Source organism: Balearica regulorum, chromosome 2, assembly GCF_011004875.1.
Source record: "Balearica regulorum gibbericeps isolate bBalReg1 chromosome 2, bBalReg1.pri, whole genome shotgun sequence".
NCBI classification, from domain to species: Eukaryota; Metazoa; Chordata; class Aves; order Gruiformes; family Gruidae; genus Balearica; species Balearica regulorum.
Window position 1 is genome coordinate 116690027 of NC_046185.1, and position 13639 is coordinate 116703665.

Below are 13639 nucleotides of genomic sequence, written 5' to 3' on the forward strand. Positions count from 1 at the left end.
AGTTATAACAAGTGGGGGTTTTTTGATCATTTCAGGGAAGAACCATCTCTTCAGGTGGTTACTGACTCAGAGGCCAGACTTGAAGGATAGGATCAACCAGCAAGACAGAGATGGATCCACCCTCCTGCATATTGTGGCATCTTCCAGTGAATATTTCCAGAAACGCAGTAAATACAATTCTTTCTTTTTTTTTTTTTTTTTTTTTTTTTTTGGAGGGGGGGAGTGGAGGGGGTGTGTGTTGTTTTGTTTTCGTATGGAAAAATGCATAATGGAAGAGAATTTCAGACCCTGGTGTTTACTATTTCACACTAAGGAAAAAAATGAGGAAGTTCTCTTATCTGAATGTCAACTTTGTAACAGCAACTAATACTTAAACATTTCAGCAATTCCCTTTTAAAATTATATCTCTCATTTGTGAGCATTTTCTTTGCTTTTTGGTTTGTTTGGCTATGACTTTCCCACAAGTATGCTGCAGTTTTTAGAATCATAGAAGTTACCTTTTAAAGTTTGATGTGTCCTTAAAATCACGTTAGACCACCTGGAGACCTATTCTGTTCTTTTAAATAAGTGAAAACTTAAAACCTAAGTAGCAGTGTACCTTGTCAGAGGAGGAAAATTATATGCTTTCCTTCACGTTTTCTGTGGGATTTCTTTTATCTTAACTTAGCCTGGCTTTTTTTCTTGTATTTCTTACTCTGCCCACTAGGTGGCAACAGGAAATAAGCATCAATGCCGAGATAACACCAGACTTTTAGGTCATTAAATGCGATGACATTCTGGTGATTCTGGTTAATAGTATGAATGAAATGCGCACAACCTATATCTAAATAATTTCATTTTCTGGAAAGGTGTAACATGTCTTTTGCAGCAGTTCCGTCTGTTGCTAAATGACTCTTGCGTTTCCAGAAGAGACTGTATTTATTTATTAAAGTTTATTTATTTATAATTTTATTTGCATAGCATATATATTATACAGAGTATATAATTTTATATGTATTTATTAACATTTATTTATATAGTATATATCATATATACTATATGTATTTTAATATATTTACTTATTAAAGTTTATTTCTTTATAGTATATATTATATAGAGAGTATATTTATAAATATATACAAATATATATATGAAAATGAACCCTTGCACCCATCTGTTAACAAATGATAATCACTAAAATAGCACGGATGGTAAGGCTTAGACAAACAAAGCAAGACATTTGTGTTAGCACGCGTCATTTTTTCCTCATCTAGGGTTTTGCCTTTAGCACGTGCAGTAACAGAGGCTATGTGTTGCAGTGGTGTGCCTAGGGGACACGTGGTGGTCTAACACTTATTTGCTCACCATTGCTCAGTCTTCTCCTGCATGACTTGGTGGTTTGGTGCCCCTGCGCTCTCCCAGCTGTTCTGAGGGCATGGCTTACAGCAAATGTACCTCTTTGAGGCAAGAGGAATACAGGCAGCTGCTTGCAGGGCTGTAAAGTTTCCCCTGGTAGTGCAGTGTGACGTAATAAGAAGTGAGCATGTCATCTTCCAGAATATTAGATGCTGTGTCAAGGCTTTAAATCACCATTGTAGTTATTGTGTTTATGTGTGATCGGTAATACTTGTTGTGAAATGCTATAGAGGATAGTAGTTTCTGTTGAAAGCAGTGGACCCTACTGTTAGTCAAATTAGACATCTTTGTTATAAGGCTTATTACCAAGAAAATCATGTGGTTTATGTTACATAGGAAAGAAAATCAATGCCTAGCTGTGTATATTCATGCCTGAATATGTGAAATATTCTCATTTACTGAGTCACCTTCCAAACAGTAGCAAAATCCCTTGTTTTGTTTTTTCCTTATGTACAGAGCAGTTTTCCTAGAGCCTGGAGAACAGGGTTGGGGCATAAGGGAGGAGGTGAATTCCACATGCTGCCTCTGGCCGGTGAGGTGCTCATGAGGCACCCAGTCACTTTGTGTTTCCATGCTCCCATTTCCTAATTAATAATAATGAAGCTAAAGTTTTAATTTTTTGAAGGGGTTTCTTTCGGGGAAGAATACCTAACAATACCTAATTTTTATGACACTGGAAAAATTTAGATTTTTTTTTTAAATTATTATTAAAATTATACTAGAAATTGTGCCAGGAAATTAAAAATACAAAGGAAAACACAACAAAACCCCTGAACAATGAGAATTATTCTTCCTCTAATGTTTTTATTCATGTAATGTTTTAGGCCAAACAGATGATGTGATCATGCTCCTGAATTTTGGAGTTGACCCCACTGTTCCAGATGCACGGTCAAGATATGTCATAGATATCTTGAAAAAGAACAAAAACTTCGATGCTGTAAAAGCAGTCAGCAATCACATTGAGAAACACACTTCCTCTGAGAAACAGACAGGTACTACATGGACTGTGTGCTTTTCCTGTTTTAAAACTATATCCTTTAGATGATACAAAATTGTTTTCTTTGTAATTGGTAATAGTGGGTGGGGTTTATGTAACTTTCTCCATGAGTTGTCACCCCAATCTCCTGTTAGTCAATGATGAATGTTTTGTCCTTGCCTGAAGGTAAGGCAAAAAGCAAAGGTTTTAGGCTACATCCACAGTTTAATGGGTGTATTCCACATAAGTTTGCTGGAAAGCACTGGGTTTCATTGCACTTCCATCTTACGGCTCCTGGCAAGCGGGTTCCCACAGTTATCTTTCTTTACTGTATCTCTTAAACTTGTAGGTATGATTTTGGTGTGGTGGGGTTTGTTTTGTTTTGTTTTGTTTTTCTTTTAAGAGGACAACTTATTTTATGGCTGAATTTCTTAATCATTGAGGAATCAGACAAGCTCAGGACACCTGATTAAAACTATGCTGTAAACATAACTCTGAAAATTCTGAACAATGATATCACTGTGAGGCAGCAATGTCCAGCCTGCATGCAGATCAACTTGTGAATTATTACAATTGTCAACCTAGTGTATTATGGTAAAGAGTGTATTCAATGAATGTATCAAATATCCTTTGGATATGAAGTCCATCATAGGGCTGGCTTTGGCAATAAGAGTTTCGGCCATCTGATTTTAACCTACCACTACACATTTCTCAGAGCCCTGAGATGTAACGTATTACAGTCCTGCCCTGAAAACATGCCAGCAAGGAACTGGATTTTCAATTTCTGTTAATGTTTTGCAGGGAGGAATGAAAGCAGAGCCATAGTTGATAGAGATTCTCTCCTGGATGGTATTGAACAGTTTGTCCAGTTCTACAAGTTTGAAAGAGGAGCACATAATAAAAATGTATTGAAGGAAGATGCAGTTAAGCGATTTCTGAAACTGCTGTCTTCTGTGAAAGGTACAGCAAGTTCCCATTTCTTCCCTTCACAAAACTTAATTGCTGTGAAAAACTCATTTTATGCTAACATGCGGTTTTTGCTCTTACCCTTCCTTCCCTTCCCTCTTTCAGCAACTGATACTACTGGAACAATGTGCTTTTACTTATTTTTACTGTTGTGTTTTGCACTTAGAACCACCGGAATGGTCACAAAATTTCAGTATGATGAATCAAAATGTTCAAACTTTTTGGCTGTCAGCATCAGGACAAAAAGATGCAAGTGTACTTTCAATGTAATGAGTTCATTATTCTGAAATGAATTTACAGTGAGATTGATTTTATTATGTGGTTTGAGTTATGTTGTCTTGACTGTCTTGCAGAAATCCCTGAAGGGCTGGTTTGCAACATCTCCCATGCCTGTGCTAACAGCTTCATAAAACAGTTGCTGGAGAAGCAAATGTGGCATAAAGTTTTGCTGCTGCTAACAGGGAAAGCCAGTGGGGAAGAGCCGTCAAGTGGAGGACTCTTCAAAAACTGCAGTCTTTCAGATGTTGACATTGGCAACATTATCCAACAGTGTGACAGATCGGATAAGCAAGTGCACCTCATAAGATGCTTGATTGAACGAGGAGGTGAAAAACTGCAATGTTACTGTGTTATAATAGATCTGATATTTTATTTGGCATGTTTGGAGCAACATAGTTTCAGAAATAACGGTGCATGTTTTTTGTGGCTCTGTGTAAGCACAGCAGCTTGTCGGAGTGCAGTCCATTGGCTGCAGCTGCTGCATGCAACATGGGGAAGCTCATAAGGCTACATGGGATGGAAGACATGTTTCAAATGAAATTGGGCTGTCAGGATTGGTAAAAGGCCAAAGATTATTGTTCCTCCTTTGCTGGTGGTTTCTTTGGGTTTAATTTCTCTGTCTTCAGCCACAATATTATCCTGACAGATAGAAACTGTAAGCCACAGTCTTTGGGTTCAGTCTGTTGTTATGCTTCAGTGAGTTCAAAGGCATGACCAGATGTCTGTCTCTTTTTAGCTAGTGTGGACATCATACTTTTTCTGGTTTTGCGTGAGGCTTATTCCTAGGATTACTCTGGCATTTTTTATTTCGTCTTGTAACTTGATATTAGCTATAAATTACGGACACACAGTCCTGCTGCGGCCTTGTGAGTGCCAGAGGTGCAAGGAGGCTTCTTGTTTCGGTTAGTGACTGACTTGAAGATATGTTCTGGCCTTTCTGTCCTATCATGACAGGAGGACTAGTTGCTCATCTTAATGGGAGATCAGAGGAGATTCTGAAGCTTTTCTTAGTCAATAACTCTTTAACAGATACATGTAAAAAGCTGACACACACACACAAAAAAGCCACCTACTCTGCAGTCAGCATGTACCTTCATCTGTTTAGAACTTTCTGTAGTTTGCAAATATGACTTATCAGATTTAACCCCTGATATCTCCATGTTCTTCACACCAGCTCTGCCAGATGGGATTGGAACCAGCTCTGAAATACCACTGCAAATATGCCTCAAAAAGAATTATTTTGAACTGGTATATTTGCTGCTGACAAAAGGTGCAGATCCTCGAAATGTCTCCATTGCACAAGGCGATACTCCTTTGCATGCTGCAGTTTCCATCTGTTTAAATAATAGAGGTAAGGCTTTTGTGTGCCCGGGCCTGGGGGACACAGAGGGCTCTTAGCAGTTGTGCACCGTCTGTTTTCACAGTAACTGTTGAAAACATCCCCATTTCTTACCTGTTCAGCCCACTGCCCCTTCTGCTGCTGCTTACTGATGTGATAGCAGCAGATCAGGATGTTCAACTGTGTCTCAGCCCCCAAAGTTTGCAGGGCAGAGGATACGTGCCAGTCTTTGTTAAACTGATGCGTTCCGCTTTCTGGTTGCGGTGGCTGGGACTGTGAGGAGAGTTAAATGCAGCTCAGGTGACCAGGGGAATCAAACAGTTGTCGTGTCTCCATCGGTTACTGTTTTGTGAAAATATTCTTGTTTAACCAAGCTGATTTAGAAAGGAAGGCTCCTCTTTGAAACCCTGTAAAATGTGTAATAGGTGGGAAGGATCTAGGAAGAAACAAAGGTAAAGGCAGAGCAATGGCAGCAGACTTTGAAGGAAATCCTACAGTGATATCTGAAATCTGTTTCCCAGGTTTTTTTCAGCTGTAAATCAAGCAAAGTTTTGTTCAGAGGAGTGAGTGAGAAGACTGTAGGGCTTACATAAAAATATAAGAAATTAAGATAAACTATCAAATTAAGCCCCTAAGTCAGGTTTGATTTTAAATTAAGAAAAAATGCATTTTTGAGTTGAAGGATTCAAATAATAAAAAATACTGAATTTATTCATTTTTAAAGCACAAACATTTAATTTAATAGCTTTAGAGAGATTAAAACCACAGATACTGCCAGTTGTAAATTTTAAATCAGAAGATTAAGAAGTCCAATGGCAGTATCTTCTCTTAAGTATTTTTCACTGTGTAAAGTTTTTGAGTTGGAATTTCTTTACAGTGATTTCGATGTTTCACTATTTTACAGTTAGGAAAGATAATATATGTGAAACATTTCTGTATTAAATCCAGAAAGCTGTAGAATATCTCTTCTTTCTCCCACCTACCCCACCCCCTGCAGGGAGGTATTGGACTAATGTTATTTTGTAGGAAATTGCTCTAGACACCTCAGATATCAGGAAATGATTGGGATTTGCCACAGGTTATTATAGTACACCAAAGTTATCTGCAGCAGATCACTTCTGGGTGGCATATTAAAGTGAACCAAATGACCCCAGAGCAGTACACAGAGCTGCTGCTTGTCTAGATGACCAGTCACCAGTCTACCTTGGGTAGCAGTCAGGGCTGATGTTGGAAGATAAACGAATTTGTCTGCACCCGGAGGTTTAAAAAAAGAATGAAATCGACCGATGCTACAGGAACAATTGCAGCACTAGGGATTTCTAAAGCTTTGCTGCCATTGTATTGTTTTCCCTGAGTATTAGAAAAGCTCAGTTTCAAGCCATTTCAAATAAGCATGTTTTACAAACATGAAACGTAGATGATTTTTTTATTTCTCCTGAAAGCAAATTGATTTTCATTTAATAGCTGCAGAAAAAAATGTATTAAAAATTGTTGGCCTACAAAACAGCCTTGTAAAGCAAGTGATTTTTTATTTTTATTTGTTCTCTTGCTTTCAGATGGCACTGGTTTAAACATCCTGAACTATCTACTTGATCTCTTTGCTTCGAGACCTTCTGAATTCCCATATCTTAATCCAAACATACAAGATGAGAATGGAAATACAGTGATGCATGTTGTTTTTCAGAGAGGATTTTCAAAACAGGCTAAGAGAATCACGGAGTCCTTGGCAAAATTTGATGTTAACTTTAATATAAAAAACAAATTAGGAAGAGATGTGAGGCATAGAATTAAAAAAAATGACCCACTGCTACTTGCCTGGAATACTGCTGCACTGGAGAAAAAGAAGTACCGGCAGGATATAGCAGGGCAGTCAGTTAAAACATCTAAACCCGTTCCAGCCTCTGAGATTTCACAGCCAAAGAGCACAGGGCATTCTTCATCTGGGTCCTCGTTAAAGGCACCATCTGGCAAGGCAGTGCATAATGATTTAAAAACCCCGTGTTCTGTAAAGACAAAAAAAGATCAGTTGCCAAAGCAGGAAACAGAAAGAATAAATAACCCCTTAACACTGCAGGAAAGTCTAGTGCAGGCAATCACAGCTTTAATTCAGCAATTGACATTGGGTGACACCCTGAGGAAGGATCATCCTCCAGTACAAAAGCCATCTTCAGCCCAGACTAATTTGGAAGAGGGAAGAAGTGAGTCCTTGCAACCTTGTGGAAGCGTAGCTTATCCTGAAGGAAAAGGGGATGATTGGGAGAAAAAGAAGGGAGCAGGGGAATTTAGTGTGGCCCTGCCTGATGGAGAGAAGGAAGAACCAGAAGAAGAGAAGGGGAAGATTCTGGATATTGAGGCGTATGTGCAGGAGTTTGATAACATGACCTGGGAAATAGAGTGCACTCCTGAAATGCTAAAGACGTTGGGCAGCAAAGCTGTGCCTCATTATCTGAAAACTAAAACTATAATGACAATTAAGCAGCTTGGCAATGGGGAATGGACTAGGGGCCTTCAGAAGCCACTGAAACACCTGAAAGCTGATATCCAGCTGTATGAAGCCAAGTTGGGCAAAGGTGCAAGAATGCTGTGGGAACTTGCGATTGACTTTTCTCCTCGTTGCAGCGAGAGCGCGGAAAAGATCATGGAGACAGAACAGACAAAAAGTCTTCCAGAAAAATCAGGTAGAGTTTACACGGAAATAATCAGAATTTGGGCCATCGTTCTCGACCACTGCAAGCTGAACCGTGTCTTACAGAATATATGTATTTCCTACAATCGTGGTTTATCCTGCATCTTGAGGAAAAAGCTCAAGGGCATAAACGAAGGACATCAGAACCACAATGTGACAACACAGAAGCGCGTTCCGCGTTGTTATGTTGAAGACCCAGAGGCAGAAAAATCAAAAGAACATACCATACCTGAGTATTTCCCTCCAGCCAGTGCAGCAGAATTGGAATACAATATAATGAAGTTTCACAGCTTCAGTACTAACATGGCACTTAACATTATCAATGATGTACATTCTTCTGTTGAATACCCTTTCCGAGTTGGGGAGTTGGAGTACGCAGTAATTGATCTCAATCCAAAGCCCATGGAACCAATCATTTTAATTGGGCGAAGTGGGACAGGGAAGACGACTTGCTGCTTGTATAGGCTTTGGAAGAAATTCTATTCATACTGGGAAAAATCCACCTTGGCAAACGGTCCTCTGCTGGAGAGGCAAACATGGCAGCAAAGACAGTGTAGTGAGGTCGAAAGAGATAGGTTAGAGAAGGAAGAGAGTGAACTGAAACAGGACAGCGATGATTCAAGTGAGGAACAGGTGAGCGATGACCAAGACCAGGACAGTGAGGATGAAAAGGTTCCTGTGGGCACAGCTGGTGTGGAAATGAATTCATGTGATGACCATGAAGATGGCCAAAGGCATAGTGCAGACGTATCGAACAGGCTGGAGCACCTGCACCAGATCTTCGTGACAAAAAATCCTGTCTTGTGCCAAGAAGTTCAGAAGAATTTCATTGAACTTAGCAAGTCTTCCAAGGTAACCAGTCACTTCAAGCCTCTGGAGCCAAATGTTCACAAGCTACAAGACATTAAAGATGAAAATTTTCCGCTGTTTGTCACCTCCAAGCAGTTGTTGCTGTTACTGGATGCATCTATGCCTGACCCATTTTTTCCGAGAAACGAAGATGGAAGCCTTAAAAGAATCATTGTTGGTTGGAGTCCTCAGGAGGACTTAGTTGTACCAAATTGGCAAGATGAGGATGAAGAAGGTAATGTTGAAGCAGAACATAGTGATGATGAAGGACCTGCAGATGCATACTGTAGGGAAAGTGATCCTCGGACTTTTGTGACTTACGATGTATTTGCAAATGAAATATGGCCAAAAATGATAAAAGGTAAAAGCTTGTACAATCCAGCACTGGTTTGGAAAGAAATAAAATCATTTCTGAAAGGCTCTTTTGAGGCACTGAGTTGCTTTGGGGGTAAACTTACTGAGGAGCAGTACAAAAAGCTAGGCCGAAAGAGATCACCGAACTTCACAGAAGACAGGAGTGAAATCTATCACCTCTTTTGTCTTTATCAGCAGATACGCTCGCAGAGAGGTTACTTTGATGAAGAAGATTTGCTGTATAATTTATCTCAAAGACTCTCAAAGCTCAGGGAGCTGCCGTGGTCCATCCATGAGTTTTATGGTGATGAGATACAGGATTTCACTCAAGCTGAGCTAGCACTGTTAATGAGATGCATCAATGACCCTAATACCATGTTTCTAACTGGTGACACTGCCCAGAGCATAATGAAAGGAGTTGCTTTTCGTTTTAGTGATTTGAGGTCACTGTTTCATTACGCCAGCAAGAACTCCATGAACAAGAAGCAACGTGTTAGAAAACCGAAAAGGATATATCAGTTGTACCAGAACTACAGGTCCCATTCAGGTAGAGTAACAAATTTATTTATAATCTGAGCCTGTGCTCTTCAGATGTCACTAATAATTGAATTTTTCTACTGGCCAATTCAAAGTATTGTTAAGCAGCCTGTTTTTTTAAAAGATCAGATGGTCAGCTTTTTCTGACATGCAGATTCTGTATTTTGACATCTCAACTGGAAAACCAAGAATGAATGCTTTTTAAATTGTCATTTTTTGAACACTCATGCTTATTGCATGTTTTGACTGTATTTGTTTGAAGGAAAGCTTGATAAATAATCATTCCCATTAAAAGTGTGTTTATGAGAGAGTACAAGTCAGACTGAAGTTTAAAATTTGTATTCTGCTTATTACAGGTATTCTCCGTTTAGCAGCTGGAGTGGTTGATTTGCTTCAGCATTATTTCCCAGAATCTTTTGATCGGCTTCCTAAGGACTGTGGTCTCTTTGATGGACCAAAACCTACGGTCTTGGAGTCCTGCAGTGTTAGTGACCTAGCAATTCTGCTGAGGGGCAACAAAAGGAAAACACAACCCATTGAATTTGGAGCACATCAGGTTTGCTTTTCTTAGGTATCTGGCTTTTTGCAGATTCTTCCAGCTATATTGCTAAATCATCATTTTATATGGACTGCCCACAACTTTCTTTTTTAAGCCCTTGTATCTCACTGATAAATTATGCTTTTTAAAATTAGAAGCCTTTACTGTGTTGGTTTCTGTTTCTTCTTAATACACATCTGGCCCTTTCTTTTTTGCATCAAGTGTTGCCTGTCCCAAATACTACGCATTTGTCTGTCTTCTGGTGGCAGCTTTGTGACCTTTTTTGTGGAGTGTGCTAGAATGTCTGTGTTAAATGTTATCTGGTTTTGAGAAGTCTCTTGCATTATGGTGACATGTTTGTATGCTTTCTCTATGCAGCTGTTAAGTTGTTTTTTTGCTTCCTAATATGTTCTTTTTATTAATGTATTTTATGACAGGTGGTGTTAGTGGCAAATGAAACTGCAAAAGAGAAGATACCCGAGGAACTTAGTTTAGCACTTGTACTGACAGTTTATGAAGCGAAGGGCTTGGAATTTGATGATGTACTCCTTTACAACTTTTTCACAGACTCAGAGGTATTTAATTCTTATCCATTTTCTGCATTTTTTCTTAAGTTTTGATTTTACATGTGGTCTAATTGGCTTTCCAGCTGGAGAAGGATTCCATGTTTCCTCTGAAGATGGGTGGTTTCATCACAGTAGAATACAGGGCTCATAGGTTTATGAACTAAGACTGTCTTCCCTTAGTGCTGCATTTTCCTTCAGGTTGGCTGTTGCAATTTAAGGGAGAGCCTTGTGGTTCACACAACAGTGCATGCACACACACACACGCTTCTGCTGCATACCAAGGCTACTCTGCTACCTTACAGCGTGTCCCTCCTGGCTGCTCCCTGTTCAGGTCAGAGCAGTTGGTGGAGGGACACTCCATCACCCTCTCATACTCTTTACCTTATACTGGAGTTCCAGGTCCCAGAAAAGTACCTTAGACCACCTGCTTTGCATCACCACAAAATTGTAAACCAATTATGTTTAGAATAAAATAGTGCGTGTATGTGTTTGGGGCGGGGAGGAGCATGCTCTGTAGCCATCCACAGCTTAGCCTCAGAAACCTTATTCTGGTCTAGCTCAGGAGTTGTCTGGGAAGTCTATAGTGGAGACCATCGCCAATGGAATGGCCTCAGATAAAGAAGACTTTCCTTCCTGGAGGTGTTGTGTTTTGTATTTCTTACTCCCTTTTCCCTCTTTGTGGTTCTGGGGGGAGCTCAGACCCTGCCTCTCCAGGGTTTCCTGTAACTCCGGACCTGGCGGGAAGTGCGATCCTCGAGGCTCCTTGCAAAGAGCTGTCAGCCACAGCAGCCTCGCTGTGCTGGAGCATCACCAAGCCTGTCCCCGCCTGCCCCAGCCAGGCCATAGGCAGCATCCTTACTGAATATGCCTGCAGAGACTCGAGAATGCCCACGACTGAGCTGCTCTGCAATTAAACATGCCATGTGAACATCTCTGTTGCAGATACCCTCTACCTCTTGCCCTTAAAGCAGTATCTCATGTGGTTTTCAGCAGATGAAAACCACAGGAAAACTGAGGGCAGCTTACTGGAGGCTCTTCACAGAGGTTAGTGGACATTATGTGGTGAGGACAGAAGGAAGGAGCTTCAGGTAAATGGCCTTGTATTTGGCTTACTGAGATTTGGGGACAGTACAGTACTGGCTGTCATGGTAGATTTCTCAAAAGTTGATTTGTTTTTCTGTGATGCAAGTTGTACTCAGAAAAACAACGAACTGTTTATCAGAATTTAGCAGAGTCAGTTTAACAGAGTTGAGTTGTGTAGAGCATTTTAATTTAGACTAATGTATGTCAGGCCTGGAGAACTGTTTTCATACAATTGTTCCATTTTCCTGCGAGCCATGAGTAATCAAGTTGATTTGAGCAGTTAAACAAGCAGGCAAGGAAGCAGCGCGACACACTGAGGTTTTCTAGTTTGGAAAAGGGGAATGTATGAACTGTTGTAAACACAGCCAATGTGGCTGTGTGCTGTTCGTAATGTGTTGGGTTTTCTTTTTATTGATTTTTAAAATGAGATTTGAAATATGTCTTGTTTCAAGAAGCAGATTTGAATGAAGAATCAAAAAGGAAAAAAACCCCAAATCCCTGAAACTTAGCAAACTGTTGACCAAACTGATACCATTAGCTGGTTGTCAGTTTGTAACCCATGACAGGCTTAGGAATGTTTTGATTGATGATTCATTGCAATCTTAACTTCAAAATACATTTTGCAAGAAAGGTTTCCTGCATTTTTCCCCATAGGAAGGCAGTTGACCTGTATCAGGTTACTTAAAGCTCTGTTTCAGCCTTATTATGAGTATTTTTCATAGTGCCAGAAACTTGGCACTATGTAATCAGGTTTCCATTAAACACCAAAAAGGGGAAAAAATTAACATAAATATACTTATGATTTTCTGGGTGTTAGTTTTGTGGGGGTTCTGGAACCTGCAGAAAGGTGTGATCAGGACCTGGCATTTGTTACATGGCATGAGAGTGCACAACACCAATCTGCCGCCACACTTAACATATATTTAAGCATGTCGGTGCACATATTAACATTTCTCACATGTTCCTATGTCAGAATCTCTGACCAGGCTTTTTTAGATATTCCCCATGAATGGTTTTTTGCTCATCTCTGAGCCTTCTTCCAAGGGGGTGTTTTGGCAGGTGCCATTCCACTCCCTGGCTCAGACCAGCGCTAGTGATTACTGGTGTTGCACAGTGAGCTTAATACATTCATCACATGAATGACCATCCCTCTTGCCCAGGCACCGTGAGGGCGAGAATATATGCCTGTATGGGATACCAGTGGGTCCACCTCCAACCCTGGTTTTTTTGTCCATGGGCTCCACCACATCATGGTTTACGCAAGCACTGGTGATGACTCGCATGCTAAAGATGATGCCCCAAATTGCCCTCTTGTTAATCTACTGTCTTTTCCTACCAAAGTGAATGATCTCATCCCTCTTCAGAGAACTGCCTTGTCAGTGCGCCAGCCAAAGGACAGCAACCACTCACCTCTGTTTGTCTGGATCCTCCTTGTACCAAGTCTCCTTGGTGCTACAGTGATGAGGAGGTTGGTGAGTTGTTGGCCAGCTGGTCTGCAACTCACCGAGATGTTCAGTCTTGTAGTGTCGAGGAGACTTGGCAGCTGCCCATCCTGAGCTACAGGCTAAAATCTATCCAACACGTCTTAGCATGACAGACTGCAACTTGTGAGCTTTATCCCACTGCCATTTACCTTTCACCCTACCTCAAGCTGGCAGGGAGCCGCCTGGCCCAGCAGTCAGCACACCCCCACAGTGAGTCTGCCTGTTGCGGTATTGTGGTTTGTAGGAGAATGCTCGTCCCTAGGACTAAACTTTGAGCCTCATCCATGGTGAGGTTAGCCTGATTTCCTCCTTTTCCCCATAGATGGGCCATCCCTTGTAGGGGTGTATCTTCAAGTTTAGCTGAAAATTTATAGTTCACCCAAGGAGGTTTTCATGTTTAATATCAAATTTACTTTTTTCATATATTAAGTGTTGCATATGATTTGGATTTAGAAGAATGATATAGCAATATCCTGAAATCACAAGACAAGCATAATACAACAATGACAATATACAGCAGAATCACAATACAAATGTGATTCCCATTAGTGGTCCCCATATGCTCCTCCATCATGATGCTGGGCATC

General features: G+C 40.5%; 1 protein-coding gene across 2 annotated transcripts in view; it reads left to right on the forward strand.

Annotated features, from left to right (window-relative positions):
- Positions 1-13639, forward strand: part of TRANK1 (tetratricopeptide repeat and ankyrin repeat containing 1) — a 55377-nt gene that overhangs the window by 23625 nt on the left and 18113 nt on the right. For both annotated transcript variants that reach the window (XM_075745475.1, XM_075745476.1), the window contains exons 8-15: positions 36-167; positions 2220-2387; positions 3173-3331; positions 3691-3942; positions 4791-4967; positions 6512-9391; positions 9738-9937; positions 10357-10494. In XM_075745475.1, coding sequence (XP_075601590.1) covers positions 36-167; positions 2220-2387; positions 3173-3331; positions 3691-3942; positions 4791-4967; positions 6512-9391; positions 9738-9937; positions 10357-10494 — 4106 coding nt within the window. The remainder of the gene's footprint in view (positions 1-35; positions 168-2219; positions 2388-3172; positions 3332-3690; positions 3943-4790; positions 4968-6511; positions 9392-9737; positions 9938-10356; positions 10495-13639) is intronic.